General features: G+C 41.2%; 1 protein-coding gene across 4 annotated transcripts in view; it reads right to left on the bottom strand.

Moving 5' to 3' along the window:
- Positions 1–4,510: 4,510 nt before the first annotated feature.
- The window catches only part of col18a1a (collagen type XVIII alpha 1 chain a), a 97,696-nt gene continuing 76,022 nt past the window's right edge, over positions 4,511–26,184 (bottom strand). For all 4 annotated transcript variants that reach the window (XM_010898048.5, XM_010898047.5, XM_010898045.5 and 1 more), the window contains 30 exons: positions 26,030–26,080; positions 24,135–24,251; positions 23,793–23,855; positions 23,581–23,625; positions 22,622–22,753; positions 18,739–18,810; positions 18,620–18,646; positions 18,374–18,472; positions 17,845–17,880; positions 17,582–17,671; positions 17,219–17,251; positions 16,314–16,349; positions 16,095–16,154; positions 15,915–15,992; positions 15,794–15,829; positions 15,367–15,420; positions 14,934–15,002; positions 14,431–14,496; positions 14,181–14,208; positions 13,666–13,719; positions 13,311–13,345; positions 12,741–12,872; positions 10,418–10,577; positions 10,216–10,280; positions 9,902–10,030; positions 9,724–9,756; positions 8,835–9,176; positions 8,521–8,718; positions 8,222–8,337; positions 4,511–6,991 (listed from right to left, as the gene is read on the bottom strand). In XM_010898048.5, the coding sequence (XP_010896350.2) occupies positions 6,778–6,991; positions 8,222–8,337; positions 8,521–8,718; positions 8,835–9,176; positions 9,724–9,756; positions 9,902–10,030; positions 10,216–10,280; positions 10,418–10,577; positions 12,741–12,872; positions 13,311–13,345; positions 13,666–13,719; positions 14,181–14,208; positions 14,431–14,496; positions 14,934–15,002; positions 15,367–15,420; positions 15,794–15,829; positions 15,915–15,992; positions 16,095–16,154; positions 16,314–16,349; positions 17,219–17,251; positions 17,582–17,671; positions 17,845–17,880; positions 18,374–18,472; positions 18,620–18,646; positions 18,739–18,810; positions 22,622–22,753; positions 23,581–23,625; positions 23,793–23,855; positions 24,135–24,251; positions 26,030–26,080 (2,670 nt within the window). In that variant the 3' untranslated portion in view covers positions 4,511–6,777. The remainder of the gene's footprint in view (positions 6,992–8,221; positions 8,338–8,520; positions 8,719–8,834; positions 9,177–9,723; positions 9,757–9,901; positions 10,031–10,215; positions 10,281–10,417; positions 10,578–12,740; positions 12,873–13,310; positions 13,346–13,665; positions 13,720–14,180; positions 14,209–14,430; positions 14,497–14,933; positions 15,003–15,366; positions 15,421–15,793; positions 15,830–15,914; positions 15,993–16,094; positions 16,155–16,313; positions 16,350–17,218; positions 17,252–17,581; positions 17,672–17,844; positions 17,881–18,373; positions 18,473–18,619; positions 18,647–18,738; positions 18,811–22,621; positions 22,754–23,580; positions 23,626–23,792; positions 23,856–24,134; positions 24,252–26,029; positions 26,081–26,184) is intronic.

Genomic DNA, 26,184 nt, shown 5'->3' with positions numbered 1-26,184 from the left:
AAACTAAAATAAACAATTACAGGCTGTTCCAACTTATGTGAATTTCATCACCGTAACTCATGTCACTCGATAGTGTGTGTGGACCCCATGTGCCTGTATTCACTCCCAACAATGTCTGGGCATGCTCCTGATAAGACGGGAATGGTGTCCTGGGGCATCTCCTCCCAGATCTGGATCAGGGCATCAGTAAAATCCAGGACAGTCTGTGGTGCTACGTGGGGGCATTGGATGCACCGGTACATAATGTCCCAGAGGTTCTCAATTGGGGAACGTGAGGGCCAGTCAATGGCATCAGGCCATCAATCAGGAACTGCCTACACACTCTGGCCACATGAGGCCAGGCATTGTCCTGCACCAGGAGGAACCCAGGTCCCACTGCACCAGCATTCTGACAATGGGTCTGAGGATTTCATCCCGGTAACTAAGAGCAGTCAAGGTAACATTGGCCTGCATGTGGAGGTCTGTGCGACCCTTCAAGGATATGCCTCCCCAAACCATCACTGACCCATCACCAAATCGGTCATGCTGGATGATGTTACAGGCAGCGTAACGTTCACCACAGCGTCTCCAGAATCTTTCACATCTCTCATGTGCTCAGTGTGAACTTGCTCATCTTTAAAGAGTTGGACCTCATGGAGTCTGTTTCTGACAGTTTGGTCAATTGCCCGCAGGAGGTCATTTTGTAGGCCTCTGGCATGCCCTTCTATGGCCCTATACAGCTCTCATGTAACAGCTTGTGTCCTGGTATTTGCCTCCATGCTCTTGAGACTGTACTGGGAGACACAGCAAACCTTCTTGTGACAGCACGTATGAATGTGCTATTCTGGATGAGCTGGACTACCTGTCCAACCTGAATGGGCTGCAGGTACCGGCTCATGCCAGCAGTAGTGACAAATACACTAGCAAAATGCAAAACTAGAGTAGAATCAGTCAGGAAGGATAAGGAGAGAGCAATTATTTGTGGCCACCACCTGCAAAACCAATTCCATTTTGGGTGTTGTCTTCCTGTTGCCTGTCCAGTGCACCTGCTGTGAATTTCATTTGTACCAAAACAGGTGACACTGATTCACAATCGCTTATGCTTCCTGACTGGACAGATTGATATCCCTGAAGTTTAATTGACTTGGTGTTATACTGTGATGATTACTTGTTCCCCAAATGTTTTTTAGCAGTGTATTTATTTTATATTGAGTTATTTTCAGGGGACCGCAAATTCATAAATGAGGTTCACAGGAGCAGAATTTGAGGTGGCTCCATACCTTTATCTAGTCAGAATAGTACACTGTTGAGTCCATCATACGGTGTATATACAGTGGATATAAAAAGTCTACACACCCCTGTTAAAATTCCAGGTTTTTGTGATGTAAAAGAATGAGACAAAGATAAATCACATCAGAACTTTTTACACCTTTTAATGTGACCTATAACTTGAACAATTCAATTGAAAAACAAACTGAAATCTTTGAGGGGGAAAAATTTATAATAATAAAAACCTTACAATAACCTGGTTGCATAACTGTGCACACCCTCTTATAACTGGGGATGTGGCTGTGTTCAGAAATAACCAATCTCATTCAAACTCATGGTAAATAGTCATTACACACCTGCCATCATTTTAAGTGACTCTGATTAATCACAAATAAAGTCCAGCTGTTTCCAGACATTTTCTTAGTTGCATCTCAGAGCAAAAGCCATGGTCCACAGAGAGCTTCCAAAACATCAGAGGGATGTTGAAAGATATCAGTCAGGAGAAGGGTACAAAATAATTTCCAAAGCATTAGACAGTCATCATCAAGTGGAGAAAAGATGTCAGAACAGAGACATTACCAAGAACTGGACGTCCCTCCAAAATTGATGAGAAGACGAGAAGAAAACTGGTCAGGGAGGCTTCCAAGAGGCCTACAGCAACATTAAAGGAACTGCAGGAATTTCTGGCAAGTACTGGCTCTGTGCTACATGTGACAACAATCTCCCGTATTCTTCAGATGAATGGGCTATGGGGTAGGGTGGCAAGATGGAACACGTCCATTCACAAAGAAAAACACCCAAGCCCGGCTGAAGTTTGCAAAAACAAACATCAAGTCTCCCAAAAGCATGTGGGAAAATGTGTTATGGTCTGATGAAACCAAGGTTGAACTTTTTGGCCATAATTCCAAAAGGTACATTTGGTGCAAAAACAACACTGCGCATCACCCAAAGAACACCATACAAACAGTGAAGCATGGTAGTGGCAGCATCATGCTTTGGGGCTGTTTTTGTTCAGCTGGAACCAGGGCCAATGACCATCTGGATCAGTGGTTCCCAACTCCGGTCCTCGAGTACCCCCAACAGTACACATTTTTGTTGTAGCCCTGGACAAGCACACCCAATTTAACTCAATGAGAGCCTGATAATTAGTTGACAAGTTGAATCAGCTGTGCTTGGCTGGGGCTACAATGAAAACGTGTACTGTTGGGGGTACTTGAGTACCGTAGTTGGGAACCACTGATCTGGATGATCCAGAGGAGGAATGGGAGAAGGTCATGTGGTCTGATGAGACAAAAATAGAGCTTTTTGGTCTAAACTCCACTCACCGTGTTTGGAGGAAAAAGAAGGATGAGTACAACCCCAAACACCATCCTAACCGTGAAGCATGGACATGTAAACATCATTCTTTGGGGATGCTTTTCTGCAAAGGGGACAGGACGACTGCACCATATTGAGGGGAGGATGGATGGGGCCATGTATCGCGAGATCTTGGCCAACAACCTCCTTCCTTCAGTAAGAGCATTGAAGAATGGGTCATGGCTGGGTCCTCCAGCATGACAACGACCCGAAACACACAGCCAGAGCAACTAAGGAGTGGCTCTGTAAGAAGCATCTCAAGGTCCTGGAGTGGCCTAGCCAGTCTCCAGACCTGAACCCAATAGAAAATCTTTGGAGGGAGCTGAAAGTCCGTATTACCCAGCGACAGCCCCGAAACGTGAAGGATCTGGAGAAGGTCCGTTTGGAGGAGTGGGCCAAAATCCCTGCTGCAGTGTGTGCAAACCTGGTCAAGAACTACAGGAAACGTATAATCTCTGTAATTGCAAACAAAGGTTTCTGTACCAAATATTAAGTTCTGCTTTTCTGATGTATCAAATACTTATGTCATGCAATAAAATGCTAATTACTTACTTAAAAATCATACAATGTGATTTTCTGGATTTTTGTTTTAGATTCTGTCACTCACAGTTGAAGTACCTATGATAAAAATTACAGACTTGCTTTGTAAGTTGGAAAACCTGCAAAATCGGCAGTGTATCAAATACTTGCTCTCCCCTCTGCATATAAAATGCATTTGCATTACTGTGAAGCATACATAGAATGTTATGCAACAAGGCCATGAATAAATCTCCCTTTCCTCAACAGTGTTTGACTGCTGTTTCTTGTAATATTTAGGTACATCCTCTGTTGCTTAAGTTTGTGCAGCCTTTTCCAGAAATATTTACAAATATACAGGAACTTGATCTACGATCCACTAGCCAGTTACATTGCGCCTAAAAGCAGCATGAGTCCACAACACACTACAAATAAATCAAGTAGAATCAATGTTATTTTTGGGTCCTTCATGCTTAAAGACTTACATTTCTTTAAAGACCTGTAAATGCATTACATTTTATAGTGCTTTGAAACAAAGAGAAGTGGAGAGCACAAAACGCTGCTTATTAGCTGATGTATGGTTGGATATGGTCTTGGGTGAGTCACGGGTTTTATAAACACAGGCAGATCTTCTGACAGCCACGGCTTTTGCTTCCGTCCCAAATGTAATTAAGCCCAACATCTAGTCGTTTCGCTCTTGTATCATTACCGCCTGTGTGGATCATTTGGATGTGCTTAGTTATTACTTACTAGTTCCTAAATATAGCTTTGCCACAGCAGCTAGGCTGTTGAGACAGGCACTAGGCACTTTACGGCAGCTGTAGGTTGTTCTAACCCCCACTTTCAGTTGAGGAGACTTATGCGGATACTACATCACTGCAAATTATGCCCCCCCCCCCCCCAAAAAAAAACAGATTTACTCAGTCGAAGACCTTGAGGAATAGAGAACAGCATGTAATGCAAGTTATTTTTCTTTCAACAAGAGACAGCCTTGACAACACTGAGCTCCCCCAGTCAATTAATATTAGCTCCATGGCAGTCATGCTGCTGCTCACTGGGATGAGAATCTGAAGAGAATGCTGTGGAACTTATTAAATTGCATGAGGTCGTTTTTTTCTTCTTATTCCGACTATATTTATGTTTTTATGTATGACCTGCATTTTCTTTTACAAATTATGTCACCCTAGTGGTAAATCAGTGTTCCAAATGATTCCTGTTCATTTGTTATAGCAGAAATATCTGACAACCAGGGACGCTTGCATTCAGCCTCAGAGGCCATCCTTATTTTGAATTAACGTTAACCTTTCAGAATACTCCTTTAGTGATTATATGCAAACCAGTCAGTTCCACTGAAGAGATATTGTCAATCAAAAAGACACTGGAGCAGCACTTACCACACCGTCACTGCAATTAGTTTAATTATTTACCAAAATTATACAGACAAGCAAGAAGTGTACTCATCCATCATTCAAAACTATGTGGTACAATAAAACTAAACGTCCATTTAAACCGAATGTCTACCTCAATTACCAACAAATGTGGCCAACCTGGAAAACCATCTGCACTCCATGATCCTTCACTAATTTGGACCTGTGTGCCAGTAGCTTTGGCCCAGACCACTATATTGTAGACACGCACTGAAATGTATATGCAGTATACTTTTAGCCCTACTACAACAGCCTTATACCTTTAAGGGACCTACTACAGGGCACCTTGAGTACTCTTTTCTGTCATCAAGGACATTGATTTGTGTTAAGGGGGTGCTTGCAAGGCCACACGGCAAAATCCCATTGCGTTGGCCATAAATCGGCTCAAGTCGGATTGCAATCTCATCAAAAAGGGGTAGTCTACGATTTAGGGACATCCATTAATCTGCTTAGGGTACTATATCCCTTGGGTATGAGTAAAAAAGAATGAAAAAATAAAATAAAATGATTAAAGAATAAAAATTATGAAATGACATACAAAGGTATCTTCCAAGCATGGCATTAATTAATTTGAACATTTTGGTTTCACTCTACCATGTGCAGTCAATTCAGTTCAATTAAGGTATCACTGTCTTGTTTGTTGACCTTTAAGACTGACTGAAGACCATAACACTGGATAAGAATAAAAACTGCACTATCCACAGGACGGTAGCAGAGAACATATCAACTCCAAGTGTATTTGAATATCAGTTTAAAGATTTTAAAACCACTCACATTGTATACAAATAACCAACAACATCAGTCATAATGTAACAATATCTTTGAAATATGAAAGACGATTGACCACAGAAAAGATGAGCAAAAAATTAATTTACACAAAAAAACTTTGTATCCGAGTGTTATGAATGAAAGAAAAACAATTACATTTATTCAGTGCCTTTTGAAAAACAGTACAGCACACACTGGTTACAAAAAGAATGGATATCCACAGGTTCGTACTGCTGCAGTCAAAACAGAACAGTAGTACTATAGCCAAAAGTGTCTTGCGAATGTAATAGCACACGGCTATTACAAAGTGTCTTAGAAAAAAATACATTGGTCACCTCAATCATCAGTCTGCAGTCACTCCAACAGAGATTAGCACTAAACTGAATAAAAAAACCTTATAAAACACCAGTGGTACAGTAGGTTATCATGAACAGAATTTTAGGTTTGTATTGACAGCAAAATTGACCCTTTTATTCAATTTGTTTTAGCATCTGCTTAACATTTAGAGAAGACCCTACGACTTGAGTCTTATATTAGATAATGTCCATTGATGACATATACAATTAAACTGAGCAAAATATAAGTTGCAAGAAGTATACAGAAGTCTTCTGTATAAACTTCTAAGAAATCATTTATAATCACATTGGAAACCTGATACATTATAGCAGTATTTATTCTAAGTCATCATATATATATATATATATATAATAAAATATATATTTTGGAAGCTAATAGCAAACAATCATTTTTTATCACAATCTTTTTTTCACATGCGTTTCTAAAACAACCTACTCATGTTCGCAACTTTTCCGTATTAGGTTAGGAAACTCACCCTCACTGATGAACATTTATAAAAGTCTGTGAAAAAGTGCTGACTACAATTAGGATTAGGGATTTTTTCCCCATTTGTTGTTACTATTCCAAATCAAATCATATGTTCTCACAACTTCATTTTAAAATAAATATTTATTATCTTCCTTAATTCTTAAAACAATATTTAAAAAGGTTGCTGTACCCCTTATTAAACCACAAAAACTTGAATGGAAAAAACATGATCTGAGAACCAATACATAAACATTGTATAGCTAGAATAAGTGGCTGAATACAAGTAACATTGATCAATTAATAAAAATTACAAACAAAATGTAATATACAAATCATTTTTGAATGAATACAATTAAAAATGCTGCCGCTGCAGTTAGCTTCTCTTCTCTTGTTCGACCCCTTGGAAAAAATATGTGCCAATGCCCAGAGAAAAGGCTAAACACGTCCCTGTTCGACCCGTCTCTTTGGCATTATTTGAAAGATGAAGAAGAAAATGGGAAACTTCTCTGCGTGGCGAAATCTGCAGACCCAGTTCATAGGACATTGTGTTTTGTGTGAGGGGAAGAGACAGAAATGGGACTGTTTGGACAATTGTTTTGAATTTACTAGGACCAAACTGGCAGGGACAGGTATTCTTTTATTTTTTGGAGTGTGATATATAGCTGTTCTCAATACATAACACTATGTAGGAGCTAGAGCAGCTGCTGGACGACTGCTGTAAGAGCTGGCCAGACTGCAGTGAAGATGCAAGGCCTGTCACAGCCCGGTCTCCGGCCCTCCATGTCTCGCAGTAGTTGTCCGTCTGGCGGTGGCCCTCAGTGCTAGAGCCGTGCCACACCATTTTCTCTGGCCTAATAGAAGGCAAATGGGGGGAAGTTATGAAAATCATTCGAAATACATTTGATTGAGAAAGACATACACACGTACATATAAACATATACATTTAATTAATAAAACATGCATATACATATATGCATGTATACACAAATCCTAAATATATAAGTTTTCAGTTTAATTGTTGATTTAGAAAATATAGTGTCTACATGACACTGTTATAAGCATCATGTCGTATACATCGGCAGAACATACAGTACATAAACTACTACTTTACTTACAGCAATTACTAGTGGGAAAGTAATTATTCTCTTTAAGAAAAATAATGCACAATTAGTCTGACACTCTTAGAGACAAAGAGAAATAGCCTTTACATGAAAGGGAACCAAACAGACAAAATCTTGCCTCAGTTTTGAAGTTCCTCATCATGAAACATAGAGAGAACAAGATTTAGGTCTTCGAGGCATATATATTCAGACTGACAAAACTCTCCATAATTAGTCATTCAACTATCCAGAGTGTTCAAATGGATGTATTTTTTAAAATAAATTAAAGTTTTCAGTGTTTTTCTCATCTTTTTACAATGCCATCATTAAAACAACTGTAGGCAGTAGTTATGAAACAAATAAAAACATGCAAAAACTGTAGGGAAAAAGCATTCCAGGGTATCAAGAAGTTGGAAAAGCATTCCAGGGTATCATGAAGCTGGATGATAGACTTCTGACTCATACTGTAATAAGGCCCGGTGCCAGGATGAGATAACTGAGGGTGCATTTTTTATTAATGAAGGGACGTGTCTAGTAATTTTTTTTGGTCATATGCGACTTCCCTCTGGTGAAGCCTCCATCATCTTTCAAACTGTTTTGCTGTCTCACGTAGACCCAACTAATCGATAATGACATTCGCTGCCAACAATTTGAATTATCAACATTAACGATTTTTATCGATTAGTTGTTGCAGCCCTACTCCAGAAACACTTAATCTACAACATTGGCAAACTCTTAGCCAGATAAAAGGAAGCAAATGTTATGAGCGAATATACTCAAGTTGTCTTTTTTTAATTATTATTCCTCCCCAATATTCTGAGGTTTAATTTCCAATGGTGGCCTTGCTTAATCACAGCAACTCCCAGCATGTTCATCTCAAACACAACCAGGATTTTACCTCCTGATGCATTAGATGCGCTTGTAAATTTGTCACTTGAGATTATGGTACTGTATTTAGCGGTGTCTGAGACCACTACTCACCATGCGCTGTCTCTGAAGATATCTCTGCCATCAAAGGAGTAGATTGGTGCATTTTCTTTCATCCTGCCCCCAGACTTACTGAACATAGATTCCCAGCTATTAAACAGCACTTGATCCTAAGGTGAAACAGCACAATGTTTATCAACAAATGAAACAAGGTTTAAATTAAATTACAATAAGACAGTGTGAAACACTCTCAGAACAATCCATGTCTAGTTCACTTCACTAAATGTTGACTTGGTGTCATAAGTTGGCTACCAGTGTCTAGACATGCGCTCTGTCGGACATATTTTACATACCTTGAGGTTTATGATGGGTAGACTGTCTCTATCGGATTTGCGAACTATGCTGTAGAGGTCCTGGAGCTTGGAGGACAAGAAGGCCCTGAATGTGCCCTTCAGACCAACGGCACGAGCCTGCTGGAAACACAGGAAATCTGCTCCACGAATGCCCCTCATGTTGCCCATGTGGGGAGTGTTCAGTGCTATCAGGTGGAGCTGAGCGGAAAAGACTGGAGTTTTAAAATCAGCTCGGCTTAGCTTGCCACACAATATATAGATGAAAACCATTTGATATCTCAGATGGTAAATTAAAATGATGATATGATACTCACTCCAGGCCCTGATGTGTGTGTGTGACTGGCAGGCTGGTGAACAGGAGGAGGTACGGGTCGCCTCTGGGAGGTGACAGGGTATCGGATTTCAGGCTCAGTGGGATACCTGCTCTCAGGATGCAATGGGTTGTAGCGGCCATCTGTATGAGGGTCGTACTGAGGGGGATATCTGGGATCAGGGTTGCGGATACTGGGTTGGACAGGCTGGCGATGAGGAGGCTGGATGGGGTGGGTGGCTGCACCGCCTTGGGAGAAATGTTCAGATCCACTGTTAGCTGAATGGTCCTGGGACTGGGGGTAGTTGACAACAGGGGGAGGCTGCACTTCTGCTACTTCGTTGTCCTGGAGGTTAAAAGCATTAAAGCAACAGCGATTAAGATGAGTTTTATTCATTTGATATGACAAAGATGAGTTTTTAGGCCGTTAGCTAAAATATCTAAATAGCTACTTATGTGATTAACAAAAACATTTTCTTCATCAAGTTTGGTCTGGCTGTATGATATGTTGTTTATAATGTGCATATCCCAAGTAGAATCACTATCAAACATCAGTACGTCACGTTATTTCAGGTTTCAAAGCTAATGGTTTTGATGACATAGGGATGACAAATTGGTAACTAAAACTAAAATTTTCCAACCAGTGGCCAAAAATCACAGACCGCATAATGAAATTAGTTGATTACACTCATCAATCTCAGTCAAAATAGATAACTGTATTGTTCTCAACAGTGGATACGTTTAGGGCTAGTGGATAATTAATTAAAATGTTACTGATAGTTTGTAGAGCATTCAAGTATGGGCAATCTAAACTCAGAAAATAGTTACCAAAATATGTATTACGTTTTATATGTCTTCTTTCATTTACAAATATGCATTCAGATAGAACTTACCAGATCTCTGTAAAACGGTCTATATTCCCCAAGCTGTAAAATAATAAGAACACATGCAAGTTAATTTCACTAATATTATATAATATTACATTTATCTGCATTTGCTCACTTTTGGAACATGCATTTTCAGCTTCCACCTCAATATTAATATTATTATTTTTTTAAATGCTGACTTTACCAGGACTTGTCGTAAACCATTGCCAACTCTGATGTAGAGATCCGATTTGTCGACAATGTAGATTAGGGTGCCCTCCGACTGCCGTTTTGCAGTAGCAACCATGGTTTCGTATGACCTCAGAACTGTCACCTAGGTAGACCAGCACACATTTTATTTAAAAGACTGTGTGGTCTCTTGCAAGCACTCCATTGAATCCACCTAACAGAATACAGCAGTCTCTGAGTTATGGTACACTTACCACACTTAGGCATTGCAAATATTTAAGAGAATGATTCACAAAGTATTCCTTTTCTGGAAGTTGGAAGACCACTTACCGCTGAGGATTGACCAGGTGATCCAGGAGGTCCAGCAGGTCCTGGAGGTCCAGGAATACTAATGGCTGTCATGAAGAAGGCAATAGCATCAGGATTATGTATTCAAGCTGGTGGTGTACCCCGATCCCATCCACCACCACCGTAAAAAAAGAACTGTTGGACGTTTTGTGCAATGGTGTTTCATGTTGTTTAGGAAACTCACTATGTGTAGGCCTGTAGGCCCCTGGTAGTGAGGGGGACCCTGGAGGCCCAGGAGGACCGGGTGGGCCTGGGTTTCCAGGACGACCGTCATAGCCGATCCCCGGGGCGCCTGGTGGGCCCTGGGGACCAGGGGGGCCCTTAATGGAATCTCCTTTTGGACCCTGTGAAGAAAAGGGGGAAAACATGTTTGATTTTATTTGACGTGGCCCAGAGCTCTTCACCTCCAGTGAACATACACTACTGGTCAAAAGTGTTAAATAATTATTTTTTTAATCCAATGAATAACCTTAAATAGCACAAAGGTAGTGGTAAGTGGTAAACTGCCCACAGAGCTCTACCTTCAGTGCGTGTCAGTATAGCCTCTATCCTGAACAAATCCTTGTTTGTCACTGGCCAGTTTAACAGCTTATTAGCCAGTAATAGGCTTTACCAGTATCTACTAACTTACTGGAATAGTCATAGGAATTGAGCAATTGCAAGCGAGTCTGCCAAAGCTATTTCATTTCATGGCATAACAACATACTTTTTTCATTCATTCAAGAAAGGTGACGATAACTAACTTTTTCATCAAGTGAAACGACGAGAGAATCGTGGAAATAAAATAAATGTTGTTGTTAACAACAGATTTGAACTTCAGCCTTCCACACGAGAGGCACTGTCTTTAACCATAACGCCACGGCATTACGCATTTCACAGCTAAACACTATTGAGCATTGTGTTAAACTGACTAACGTTATTAAGTTTACCTCCACCAGAAATAGCGTCTATGAGCTGTTAGCTTTTGCCACTGGCCGTTTGAACAGCTTATTAGCCAGTAATAGGCTTACTGGTATCTACTAACTTCTTAGGAATAAATCATTAGAATTGAGCAATTTCTAGCGAGACTGAAGATTAACTTTTCCATGCCAGAAACAGTCGCAATATAACCGTATACAATTTCTGGTTTTGGTTTTTGCCAGCGTAGTTTCCGTCAATACGGAATAATTCACAATGCTTACTTTGTTCGCCTGCAAGGAGATACGAACTTGGGGCCAATAGTTCACAAGTCCGCTTCTCTAACCACTACGCTATTTAACAAGGGGCAGTCAGTCAGTAAGAGACATTCGCTCTTATGCCGTCCGGCAAAAAGGTTCAGGTTCCAACAGGTGTCCCAACTTCTGTTGATTACATATAAAAGCAGTGTTGGAATAGACTGTATCACTACACCCTCTTAAGCATTATTTGGACAATTTTGTACTGCAGGACGGAGTACATTGCTGTCATAATGGCATGAAAAAGGCAGTAAACAAAGAAAGACCGACCATTACAACCCTTAAATGTGTAGGTCTTCAGAGAAATTGCAAAGAAAGCCAAGGTGGGTAGTGAGAGTTCTAGCAGACCCAAAGCCAAAGCAGAATCAGAAGACATATCATGCTGTTCTGAGTCAACAGGGTGATAGGTGGCTCACAGCACAACAGCTTCACACACAGCTTAACACTGGAAAAAGTAAGCAAGTCTCAATTTCAACAGTGAAGAAAAGTCTTCGAGCCACAGGTTTCACAGTTCAAGCCGCAGTAAGAAGGCAAAATAAGAAAGAGAGGCTTGCCTGGGCCATGAAGCACCACCAGTGGACTACTGAACATTGGATGGGCTTATGGACTGACTTGCACAGAGTGGCACCCTGAACCAAAACGGCTACCACAGCATTTTCACAGTACGACAATGACCCAAACGACCCAAAAGTCAGAACTACATTAGAAGAAAAAAAACAACACTGTAGCCATATAATCATGGAATAGTAGTCTCCACACTTTAGCCCCATCGAGCTGGTTTGCGATGAACTGGGAAGAAGGGTGAAAGCAAAACGAACTACAAGTGCATTTATGGAAACTTCTGCAAACGTTTTGGGAAGAACTTTAAAGACAATATTTGATTTCCATTGTAGAAAGAATGCCAGGAGTGTGTTTGGCTGTTATGTCAGCAAAAGGTGTTTACTTTGATGAGTAAAAAATGAAGATAACATTTATATAAACAATCTTTGTCTTCAATTGTTCATTTGTTCTGTGCATTAATTTCAGAGTATATTCAAACATTAAATTGTGTTTATTTCAATGCATGTCACTGCAGAATGGGTTTGATTCTGGCCTGCTGCCATTTGTGCACAACCTATTACATTTTCTCTCCTCTGCCAATAAAGCATCAAATAATGGACTTCACCTGTGACCCATTCATTGCAAAACATGAAATTCTAAGGACTCTTAATGACTAACATCAGGTTGTGAATTGTAATAACAGCACAGTTCCGATTAGAAATTAGAAATTAGATTATGTCCTCAAGTATTTACCATAAGACCAGGGTTTCCAGGGGGGCCTGGTGGGCCTTGTTGTCCTCCAAAACGGGGGTCGTAATAACCACCTCCTGGCTCTCCCTTCTCCCCTTTCACGCCTTTATCCCCACGCTCTCCTCTCAGCTCATTCTGCAAAAAAAACCAAACAGCTATTAATGCTCTGAATTGGCAAAATCCCATTCTACGAATTGAAGCATTATGTAAGTGGAGGACAACAGAATTTTGCTTATTATTAGGTTTGGGTTTGGAATATGAGTGAAATCTGGAAGTGCCAGACAGCACTTTCTCAAATAAGAGTGATTAGAGAGAAGAAAAAAACATGGATAAATGAAACCCAGATAAATGTTTCATTGTAAAACACTGAGGTTAAATTGATATGTAGTCAGCAACTCAGTGGAAGGCAAACATACATAAAACGCATCTGTTTATTCTGTTAATAACTTTAAAGCCCCTGCTTCACCCCAGTAGCATTAGTTTTCATTGACTTTTACTTAATTTCCACCAACTATTATAATTGCATCATTCCTATAAAGTAACGCACACTGTAGTCCTATAATACTTCCATACCTTGAAAGCAAAAATGTCGAAGTTAGAGGCCACACCTGTCAAATCAAGAAAGTAATAGCACATTAAGCTTACAGGTTGAATGGTTGTCTGAAGAATAGCCAAAAAATTCATTTGTTTACTTACAAGCACTGACTGCTGGTAACTCGAAAAGTTAAAATGTTTTCCTTACTGTAGTAAAACTGTGATGTGAGATTGCCTCACCTGGAGTTGTCTCATCCTAAGATGAATGCACATATGTATGTGCAACTGTGTCCCCCCTCTGGAAATGTGGGTCTGCTACATGACTCAAAGGTCGATGTAATACCATACGTCTGTTATTATCCCTTGGCTTACTACATAGAGAAATACATCTTACCCGGCGTTCCTGGGAGACCTGGAGTTCCGGCATCACCTTTTTCCCCCTTGGTCGCTGCATAGAAGAGAGATGTTAAAACCATAACCAGCCTGGACTGTAACCGTTATGTGGAAATTCATTTTAATGTGTCACTTTACTGTAATGTGAAAGTCAAATGTAAATGTTCCTATTAGCTAATGAAATGGTTAGCCCTATTTTAATGGACATGTATGTCTAAATTACACCTTGATTGCTGTACTTGATGTTTTCGTAAATTCCCCAAATCTAGGTGCTTTTGATGAAAGTGTTGGTGTAATCATGACAGAATTATCATGAATCCCTCTTTCTAGGCTAGTTCAATCACATTAATGGTAAATGGGAAAAGGTTTATTTCTCCAAAAAGATAAAAGGGTCTAAATCTGCATTTTGTTTACTGCTTGGTATTCCCATTTCCAGAGACTTAATCCTCTGTCTCGAAGAGGTTTCAGCTAGGTATTACGTCTGATGTAAAAATAAAACCTAAATTGTCAGCATACCCGGATAATTCCTCGAGGTGTCATATCCCTGAAACAAATGGAAAATTACACGTTTAATCATTTACCTGTAACTTCCACAAAACATGTTTGTTCCTGTTTGTTACTCCACTCTAGACTTTAGTGGGCAATTACATGGTGCTGTGTGATTTGCATGAATGTATGCAATGGGAAATCCACCTTTTTGTTTTTTCATTGAACAAGTCAAACATGTCAAAGAGGTTTGGGCTTTGCAGTTTCCCAATGAACTCACATTAAAACGGTCCACAGGCACAGCTGGTCCGGGCGGTCCTGGAGGCCCCGGTGGGCCTGGGGCACCCTGAAAACAGTAGACATCTAAGTGGCACGCCAGTCTCCATTTGTCCCTCTATCTATTACCTGATTTAATGATCAAAAAACCCATCTGAAAATGTAGTGCCAGGTATCCTCAGGAAATGGACAAGTGGAGATGTGGGACTATGGATTGGTCTCCATTTATCAGTTTGTACATGTTCGCATGTTGGTTACATGCAACATCTCAGACAACATTTGGCGGATGATGCATCTTTCCATAGAGATCTGGCACTCACAAAATTACACCGACTGGCTCAAGGTAACAGCTATGATAACCAACTGAAATATGTTCTATCCACGGGATCTAAACTGGATCAATTCATAGTAACAGCTGAGTTGAGTCTCCTCTATGAAACGGCCTCATCATCATACTTTTAACAGGCCCTAGTACATTCTTCAATATTCTGTTCATGTCAGACTTACTGGGTATCCAAATCCAGGCACAGCTGCGTCTCCCTTTTCACCCTTGTATCCGTTCACACCAGGACGGCCCTGTAGGAAACAAACATTGAGAGTTAGATGTTACACAGGCCATATGCAAGGAGCATTCACTGGAGAGAAATGTTAGCCATACTTAATATATTGATACTTTCCTAACCTAAACACACAAAATAGAAATGGATGTTCTGTAACTACATTGGAGTCATTCCACAAATGCTGGAGGTGAAGAAGCCACTTAATAGAAATTACCCAACAAAACCATCTTTTTCAGGTGGACTAAACCTTCTTATACACTCATCATTATGGTTACATGGAAACATTGCTATCATTATTTATTAGAAGCCAGATGTGAATTATTTTATAAGGCTCCTGAGAACTATTTGTAATTGTGAAGAAATTTGGTTCTGGCACTTACCGGTCTTCCAGGCATACCAAATTCACCCTTCATCCCTGGAGGACCATACGGACCCTGCACAAAGAGCGACACATCCGTAGTTCAGACACATAGATAAAACACATCCAGTGAGAAGACAGACAGGTCAGTGATATACAGGTACAAGGCAGCTGAATTAATTTCATGGTGACACTCTGATAAACGGTTAGCATGAGAAACCTGGCCACTTCTGACACAAACACAGTGGAAAGCATTTGGTATCATGTTGTAGAAGTGTCAAAGGAACTGCGGTGTGTGCGCCGGGGCTGACGAGCACATCTATCAGACTTGCACTCATTCTCTCTCTCAACAACTATATCCGGCTCTACCACTGCAAGCACGTCATATCGCTGAGTCTCAGTTAAATTAAGACGGCTTCAGATCGAAAGACCGTTATCTCTGTACTTACCGGAGGCCCGACGGGTCCGGAAGGTCCTCTGTCACCCTGCAAAATATGGAGAGTTTAACACAACTCAAAAGCCAAAAAGGCAGATAAGAGAGAGCCAGAAAAGCAATAAGGGGACGCTAACCTTCTGACCGGACACTCCGCCTATGAATAGAGGATTCCCATCGGGCCCAATGATTGAGCCTGACTCGCCCTTCTCACCCTAGTAAGAGAGACATTGTTGTATATGTTAACCCCCTACAGAAGAAAGACCTCCTGGGAACAGGCTTAACACATAAGGCTATTTTGCTGTGGGTTCACTGACCTTCACTCCATAACCAGGTGGGCCGGGGTCTCCCATGTTGCCCTTTGGTCCAACTGGGCCCTATTTAAAAAAAAAAAACAACAACTGAGTAACTGTATTTCCTTTTTGTTGAAATTAATGTCTGCCATACAATGACACCCACACTTAAAACATCAGAAGAAGGCTAGCACATAATGATAGAAGACATTAAGGCTAACATGAGGGGAACTAAATGCTTACAGGGAATCCAGCTTGGCCAGGTGGACCAGCTTCACCCTACAGAAGACAACACAAAAGGATACAAAAGAAAATCAGTTTCATAATATCCTTTTTATGACTTGGTTAAGTTAAGCAACACACTGTTTCAAATGTTTGGTAATTGCATATTTTCCTGAAGTCAAATCAATATTTTGTGGTGGTGGAAAGGATTTCCACAATCTTCCCATACATAATAATGTTTCAGTAAACTCAAATCTTTGGGGAGATAAATCATTATCAGGATTTCAGTGTATGATCTGCGCTGAACAGGTTTTGCAACACAGTAAAATGTGTAAAAATATACAAATATTCCACTGAAGGAAATGTATGACAATCACACAGGACATTTGGGAGAACTACAGAAAATTGTATTTCTGAGTTGCATGATCTGCTGTTTTTTGGTCATCCTGGTGGTATAGACTAATTTGCCAAAGCTATCAGCAGGTTGTAACCACCTGATTGAGATTATTGGTTCTAAAAGAATGATAATCAATCATAATATCCAAAGGGTTATTTATTTCCAAGGTTTATATACATAGAGGTCATAAAACATTTAGCAAAACAAGGCTTTTTGTCTGACAATTCAGGACTTCCATATATATTCGTCTGCTGACTTACATTTGATGCCAAATGAATATGCATCAAATGCCTCGTTATTGGGTACTTTCCGTCACGGTTTATATAGCTCTTGATTTATTCGCTGGTTCCATTTAAAAAACTGATCAAATTGCATCAAGCTAAATGAATATGATTGCTCAATTGAGTTTGGCAAACGAACAACACAGTTACCCAACTGAACACTCAATCAGATCACAAAAGCAGAGCGTCAGGTCAGTTTTCCAAAATTATTGTTAGACTTGGAAGCATCTAAATGACCAGTGCGTTACCTGTGGTCCGGCAGCTCCAACGACTCCACGATCCTACAAAGAGTGAAGTTACACAGCTTATTGTCCACCCATTACCAGCCATCCATGTTGGAGAAACATTAGAGCTAAAAGATCCTGCTTAGTTCAGCTTGGGCATTGTCAGACCTTAAACCCACAGCCCCAAGACGATTAATGTGGATCTTAAATTATTTGGATATGAATGAGCAATATGCTGATCCCTTACGCCCTTAATTATTCATCCGTTGGCAGGGATCGAGTTGCTGTTGACATTATTTGCTTATGCATATCCGAGTCAGTTTCTAGGGATGGTTCTGAGATGAGATAGGTGTGTACTGTCGAGGGTGGCTAGGGTCAGACGCTTACGCTGCTTGAGGTCTGGTAGATGATCTGTCCTGGTGGGCCGGGCAGGCCAGGTGGTCCAGGCTGTCCGCTTCCATCGCGACCAGGTTCGCCCTAATAGAACAGACAAAAGAGAACATCAGCAGTTGGGGATGTAGAATTCAAAGGAAGGCGCGGAATTCAAAGGAAGATTGTGGAGAAATTCTTTGGTACACAACAAATCATATCATGTAACTGAACTTTTGAATAACATTTTAATGAAAGGAAAACTGGGGGGAAAAACTTACTCTGTCTCCCTTGTCCCCTCTGTCGCCCTTTTGTCCCTGGAAAATGAAAAGGGATCCAGACAGAAAAGCATATACTTTGAAAAAAGGTATTTCTGTGATTTCTCTTTAGGTTTCTCTGGGCTGATATTACCACAACAGGATAGATAAGATTTAGACAGGCTTTCATTTTAAGCCCAGCTGCACTACAGACTAATTGCAGGCATTTAACTAATCATGACCTCCAGTCTGGATCAGATGTGTTAAGGCACAGGAAAATTGTAGTGTTTCCGGACCAAGAGTACTTAACACCTCGTAACAAAGTGCCAGATGAATTTGCTGAATGATTGAAGATTTAAAAACAGCAAAAACAGTAAGCAGTCAGACAACTAATGCCTAACAGCAAGTTAAAGAATGACAGATGAAAAGTAAATCACTTCTCCCATAGTGTTTCACTGAAAAAGAAACCTACACAGAAGGTTTACCTAACGCAAACCAGGGGACTTAAAACTTGAGATGTAAAGTGGGCGAAGGCAAGCAGGTTCCAACATACATTAGGTCCAGGGAAGCCGTCTAACCCTGGTCTGCCATCTTTTCCCTGTGGTCCATCACTTCCCTTCTCGCCAGGAATACCAGGAAAACCAGGCTGGCCCTAACAAGTAAAAAACAATACACAAGTTCAAACAAAACCGATCAATGCTGACATATTGACATTGGTAGGCTAACAGTTGTTTTATTCAACCATTTGTATTTTATCTTGACAAAATAATATGAAATGGGATCACAGTGAAGCACTTACCGGTAGGCCAGGGGTGCCTGGAGGACCCTGGAAGCAAAAAAAAAGGATACAATCTGAGACAGCCAAATCAAAACACACAATGAATCTTAAAATGAATACCATTTGCAGAGGACCCCTACCTGTCGCCCCTCTGGCCCTCTGGGTCCTGGAAGCCCAGAGGCCAGTCCCACACCAGAACCTTCCATGTCATCCTTTATGGAGTAAAAAAGAGAGACAGAGAAGAAGAGTCATGGAAAGATATATAAAGATAGACTGTAAATCGCAAATTCCAGACAAGCTCATCTCTTTTTAATATTTATAGTATATATTCAATATTGTATATATTATATATGAACATAACTACTAGACTGATGGCATACATTAGTTTTACTAAACTGTAATTAAACAAGAAATCAGACAAGCCTTGTTTAGCCGGCCCGCAATAGAAAGTGTTGCCATGTCAAGATTCAAACCCGGGTCGTCCACGTGAAAGGCTGTGTCGTTAACCGATCCACCATAGCATTTATGTAAAAAACTGTATTGTTTTTGCCACTGGCCGTTTTAACAACTTATTAGCCAGTAATAGGCTTACTAGTATCTACTAACTTCCTAGAAATAACCATAAGAATTGAGCAATTGCTAGTGAGACTGAAGATGAACTTTTCCATGCCAGAAACAGTCTCAATTTAACTGTATACAATTTCAGTTAAGGCTTACTATAACGTAACTACTGTATGTTGTTGCCAGCAAATGTGTTTGTCTATCCTGACCCAAAATGCATGCATGGATGCGTACTTCGTAAATCCACCAGAAACAGTCACAATATAGTTCAAAAGGCTTATTAGTCATTCGCAATAACAAGTTACGGCAATAAAATGCTTGGTTTTCCTACTCCCGACAGTGCAGTTAAAAGTTAAAAAGTAAAAGTTATTATAATTAAAAAAACTATTAATCAGTAAAACACTATACAAAAACACACATCAATAATAACAACTATACAACTGTAGTGCAATGTAAAAGTGACAGGTGTGCATCATATAAGTGGCAGATGTACATGATATAAAGTGAAAGGTGTGCATGGACTATGGATGGAAGGGAAGAGGGGTTCCTGAGTTGAGCAGCCTTACAGCCTGTGGAAAGAAGCTGTCCCGTAGCCTGTTTGTTTTGGACTGAATACTCCTGTACCTTCTGCCTGACAGCAGCTTGGTAAACAGTCCGTCTTGGTAAACAGTCCATGTCATGGGTGGCTGGGATCTGTAATGATCCGTTTGCTCCTCCTCCTACACCTCTCTGTGTAGAGATCCTGCAGGGAAGGGAGGTCTGCTCTCTGCTGTTTTAATCACACTCTGAAGTGCTTTGTGGTCGAGGGCGGTGCAGCTGCCATACCAGGCGGTGACACAGCCTGTCAGGATACTCTCGATAGTGCATCTGTAGAAGTTGGTGAGTATCCTGGAATCCATGCCAAATCTCCTTAATCAGCGTAGGAAGAGCCGTTACCTGGCCTCCTTCACCACAACGTTAAAGTAATGAGACCAGGTCAAGTCATCACTGATGTTGATCCTGAGGAACCTGATGTTGTGAACTCTCTCTCCTGCAGACCCATTGATGTGAATGGGGGCGTGGTCTCCCCACCGCTGCTTCCTGTGATCAACAATCATCTCCTACGTTTTGCTGATATTGAGCTGGAGGTTGTTATCCTGACACCACAGTCAGGGACCTTAATTCATCTCTATAGGCTGACTCATCGTTGTCAGAGATCAGGCCTATGATGGTGGTGTTGTCAGCAAACTTAACGATGGTGCTGAAGACGTGAGTTGCCAGGCAGGCGTGGGTGAAGAGAGAGTGCAGGAGCGGGCTCAACACACAGCCCTTGGGGTGAACCAGTACTGAGAGTCAGTGAGGAGGAGGTGGCGTTGCCCATCCGCACAACCTGGGGTCTGCCCGTCAGGAAGTTCAGGATCCATCTGCACATAGTGGGGTTGAGACCCAGATCCCTGAGCTTAACCGTCAGCTTGTGGGGCACAATGGTGTTGTAGGCTGAGCTATAGACAGTGAACAGCATTCTCACATGTGTTCCTTTTGTCCAGAGGTGAGAGAGCAGAGTGGACAGTCAGAGCGATGGCGTCCTCTGTGGATTCGTTTTTTGGCACAGAAACCATGGACTTTTTGAAGCAGGTGGGGACCACTAACCGACGTAGCGATAAGTTGAAGATATCAGTAAAGACATCAGCCAGTTGGTCAGCACAGACCTTAAGAACACGGCCTGAGATGTTATCTGGTCCAGGAGCCTTGCGGATGTTAATCCTTTTTAGGGCTTTACAGACGTCTGACTTGGTCATTTGGAAAGGGCAGCCTTCCTGGTCCATTTGAGTATCCATGCCAGGGATGATGTTCTCAAAGTGAGCATAGAAAGAGTTCAGTTCCTCTGGGAGAGAAGCCGACACTTTCCCCACACTACCTGTATTGCCTTTATAGTCAGTGATGGTTCTCAGACCACTCCACATGTTCCTGGTATTGGAGCCCTGGTAGAGAGATTGTACTTTGAATCTGTATTGACTTTCTGCAGTTTTTATTGCCTTCCTGAGATCATACCGGGATTTCTTATAATTGTCCATGCTGCCGGAGTTGCATGCTGCAGTCCATGCCTTTAGCATGGCATGGATACCACTGTTTACCCACGGTTTCTAATTAGGAAATTATTTTGTAGTTGTGGTACAACGTCGTTAATACATTAATTAAACTGGTCACTGACTCTGTGTATTCATTGATATTGCCTCCATATAACCGTACAATGTTTTATTTCAGGCTTACTATAATATAGATACTAACGGTTTTAGCCAGCAAAGTGTTCGTCTATATGGAATAATTAATTATGCGTACTTCGCCTGTGAGGAGATACGAACTCAGGATCTATAGTTCGCAAGTCCGCTTCTCTTACCACTACGCCATTTAACAAGGGGTAGTCAGTCAATCAGACACTCACTCACTCACTCACTCACTCACTCACTCACTCACTCACTCACTCACTCACTCACTCACTCACTCACTCACTCACTCACTCACTCACTCACTCACTCACTCACTCAGTAAGAGACATTTGCTCTTCTTGGCTGTTTCCGAAAAAGAAAGAAAATCAATAGCAAATCCTCAAATATCAAAAAATTGCATGTTTGATAAATTACAAATCTAACAAATCACATGTTTTTAAATGGAGGACCGTATTATTATATTGTTCAATCCTAGCTGAATTACCCTGTTATCAACTGATAGCCACTGTAATTCCATGAGCTAACAAGAATAAACATGAGTCCAGGGGCAAAGATTCAGCATTATTCTTGCTATTCCATTGAGAGCTATCTTTAGTCAGTTCCTAATGAACTTAGGGGAGCTACCGTACTAGACAGTGCAAACATAATCCAAATGTATCTGCAGTAAGACTGCAGCAAGTGTTCTAGGGTAGCAATATTGAAATATCGGTTTTCTGGCAAGAAGTGTAGGTAAAAGCCTGTATTCAAGCCAGTATTTAAAACCCTTTCTGGTACCAACTAAGGGTCCTGTGTGGCTAAATTTGGGATGGACTTCTAATTGGCCATGTATGCACTCAGTACTCTTCATCTATTTAAGAGCGCCGGCAAAATTACTTAAGCGGCATGTAAAAAAGCTAAACCCTGTCTTATCATTGATATCCAACTGCGGCCACTAAAACACTTCCCTGAGGCACCTCAAAGATGATTTACCTGATAAGATGAGATAAGATGCCTTACATTAACCCCATCATCCCTTTTCGGACAATAAACTTGAAAACCTGCTGTAGGTCTCTCATCTTCTAGAGTAGAATGTGGTAATCTACTGCTATAGGTTCTCAGTTTTTTCACTGGTGTGGTTCTTAACCAGGTATACTAGGACCCCAAGAGACATGCAGCCTTTACAAAAGAGATATTTGATAATAATTATAACAATATTAGTATCCTTGCAACATAAAATCAATTTAGACAAGAACGTCTGTCTCTGGTGGATACTTACAAAGCCAATGTTATAGCTTGGTCCAGGGGGTCCAGGTGGGCCTGGTAGTCCAACTGGTCCCATTGGTCCAGGGAGACCAGCCAATCCTGTCTGTCCTGGAGTACCGGGCATGCCAGTCAATCCCTGTGCACCCTGTGAAACGGTATGTGATGATACTTAAGATTGAAAAGGCCTTATCATAGGGACGAAACATTAAAACCACTCGTTGGCTAACAGCACAGAATGAGATAAGGTATCTATCGTCAATGGCAGGCATCAACACTTTATAGTCAGTGATGACTAAAGGAAATGATGACATTCTGTTAACTACATTAGGTAATACTGACCAACGGGAAATATGGTAAATTAAACAGGTAAAATGTAGTCTTCTAGTGTGAAATATGTTCATATAGAAATGCCAAAGTCATCAACTCCAGTCATGGAAAGCTATTGGATGTACATGCATTTGTTTCAACTAACCCTTAGCCAATTGATTATCTTACAGAGGTGTGGAGGGGCAGGGCAGGAGCAAAGGCCTGCACATCCAGTTGCTTTCCAGAGGAGTAGGGGTAAGAGAAACCTGGGTTGTGTTCATTGGCGCACAGAACAACAATTCAAAATCATATGAAAATTAAGTCCAAGTAGCCCCTTATTATTTCAGGCAGATTGATTGAACACAACCCTGCCCAAAAGACACAGACAGTCCACTCTGTCATGCTGGGCACCTTATACCGTGCAGATTGGCGGGTGTAGAAGATGATGACGATGTTTAGTTAGAAGAGAACAGGTTGGAAAAGAGAGCTAGGAGGGTAAGAGGTGGTTTCCACCAGATTTTCTGGTGGAAAAGAGGAATAGAGGGACAACCTATGAGCCATTGTAGGAAACTGCACACAAACATCAAGCCTTTTCAACAGGCCATTAAGTTTTAGTTACAATTCTGATCATATTTGATGGCGTCTTGCAAATCCATTCATTATTACCTTTGCTCCGACGGCTCCTGGCAGACCGAGTTCACCAGGATCACCCTGTAGAAAGGAAAGTAGAGGGGATCACCTTAATGAATGGATCCCAGTCGATTCCCAGAAAACAAAATGCTTCCCAGAATACAGTCAACGATGCTATTCAATAGTGACCTAAGTGGCCCAGATTTAGAGATGGAAGAAGCTTTGATTATTTGTTTTTCCAGATATACCTTTTCACCACTAGCTCCCGCGGGACCTGGGCGACCATCAACACCAGGCAGGCCGGGCAATCCCTGAAAAGTACAAAATACGGCATTTAATATCACACTTACATTTTTTATATTCATTTAATTTACACTCTTCACAATGAATCAGCAGTGTGGGGAATCAAAGGACTTATTCAGTTCGGTCCTTCCAAAATATGTATAAAAACATTTCACTAAAGAGGTGACTTTGCTGCTTATGGAAGTATAGAAGAATAAAGTACATGCATTACTAGGAATAAAAATATATATTATTTGTTTGTCAATGGCAAACTAATGGAGAGGACAGTGCATCCCCAGAGGACCTACCGGTTTACCAGGTGCACCATCTTTGCCTGGTGGGCCTAGTGAGCCAACACCTCCCAAACCTTCGATTTTACCTGGAGGCCCGGGGGGTCCAGGAGGGCCAGGCAAACCCGGCGGTCCCTACCGGCCAGAGAAATACACAGAGAACACGTCATGAATTGCATATACTTACATTTGTCTCATTCAACCCATTTACTCTCCTTTCAACTGTTGTCCAGTTTGCTGATGCAAAACGTAATGAGCAATTAAGTCAACTCTGTTAGAGTAAAAGTCTTATAGACATCAACAAACACTTGTGAAGGACAACACATCTTTAGAAACTGTATCATATACACTCACCTAAAGGATTATTAGGAACACCATACTAATACTGTGTTTGACCCCCTTTCGCCTTCAGAACTGCCTTAATTCTACGTGGCATTGATTCAACAAGGTGCTGAAAGCATTCTTTAGAAATGTTGGCCCATATTGATAGGATAGCATCTTGCAGTTGATGGAGATTTGTGGGATGCACATCCAGGGCACGAAGCTCCTGTTCCACCACATCCCAAAGATGCTCTATTGGGATTGAGATCTGGTGACTGTGGGGGCCATTTCAGTACAGTGAACTCATTGTCATGTTCAAGAAACTTCGAGCTTTGTGACATGGTGCATTATCCTGCTGGAAGTAGCCATCAGAGGATGGGTACATGGTGGTCATAAAGGGATGGACATGGTCAGAAACAATGCTCAGGTAGAGCGTGGCATTTAAATGATGCCCAATTGGCACTAAGGGGCCTAAAGTGTGCCAAGAAAACATCCCCCACATCATTACACCACCACCACCAGCCTGCACAGTGGTAACAAGGCATGATGGATCCATGTTCTCATTCTGTTTACTCCAAATTCTGACTCTACCATTTGAATGTCTCAACAGAAATCGAGACTCATCAGACCAGGCAACATTCTTCCAGTCTTCAACTGTCCAATTTTGGTGAGCTTGTGCAAATTGTAGCCTCTTTTTCCTATTTGTAGTGGAGATGATTGGTACCCGGTGGGGTCTTCTGCTGTTGTAGCCCATGTGCCTCAAGGTTGTGCATGTTGTGGCTTCACAAATGCTTTGCTGCATACCTCGGTTGTAACGAGTGGTTATTTCAGTCAAAGTTGCTCTTCTATCAGCTTGAATCAGTTGGCCCATTCTCCTCTGACCTCTAACATCAACAAGGCATTTTCGCCCACAGGACTGCCGCATACTGGATGTTTTTCCCTTTTCACACCATTCTTTGTAAACCCTAGAAATGATTGTGCGTGAAAATCCCAGTAACTGAGCAGATTGTGAAATACTCAGTCCGGCCCGGCTGGCACCAAAAACCATGCCACGCTCAAAATTGCTTAAATCACCCATTCTGACATTCAGTTTGGAGTTCAGGATATTGTCTTGACCAGGACCACACCCCAAAAGACAATGAAGCAACTGCCATGTGATTGGTTGATTAGATAATTGCATTAATGAAAAATTTAACAGGTGTTCCTAATAATCCTTTAGGTGAGTGTACCTTTTGACAAAATACAGCAAGGAATATTTTCAACGTTACATTTGACAAAGTCAATTGAGGCCTTTACAAATTGCATTTTCCTTCAAAGTCAAAGGAATGGTGGGAGTTTTCCTTTAGCAGCATATCAAGCAATACCTTTTACTTCCTCAAATCCTAATCTTAAAGAATGAAATATCTAAAATGTGACTAAGGCAAATAAAATGGTTGCCAAAATGAATACTGTTAGAAAACTAGCCAAAGATCAGAGCCTTGTTGAAACAACCTACACCTCTAACAAATGCTTCTAGCAGTGCACACGAAGACAACGCAATCGGTGTCCCTTCTCCTAAAGCAGGGGAACCAAGGGATGAGAAGTGGACCTACCCGAAGAGTCTCAATGTCAGGAAACCCAGAGCCCTCCATGTCCGCAAAGGTCTGAAACAAAGACAGTGAAATACACACAGACACATCATAGAAGTCCTTAGCTCCGAAGTTTCTTCTTTGCCATTACACAGTTAAATCTACATCTGGAACCCTGT

This window comes from Esox lucius, chromosome 16 (genome assembly GCF_011004845.1).
Source record: "Esox lucius isolate fEsoLuc1 chromosome 16, fEsoLuc1.pri, whole genome shotgun sequence".
Lineage (NCBI taxonomy): Eukaryota > Metazoa > Chordata > Actinopteri > Esociformes > Esocidae > Esox > Esox lucius.
Note: the sequence above shows the minus strand (reverse complement) of the source record. Positions and strands in the feature narration are given on the sequence as shown.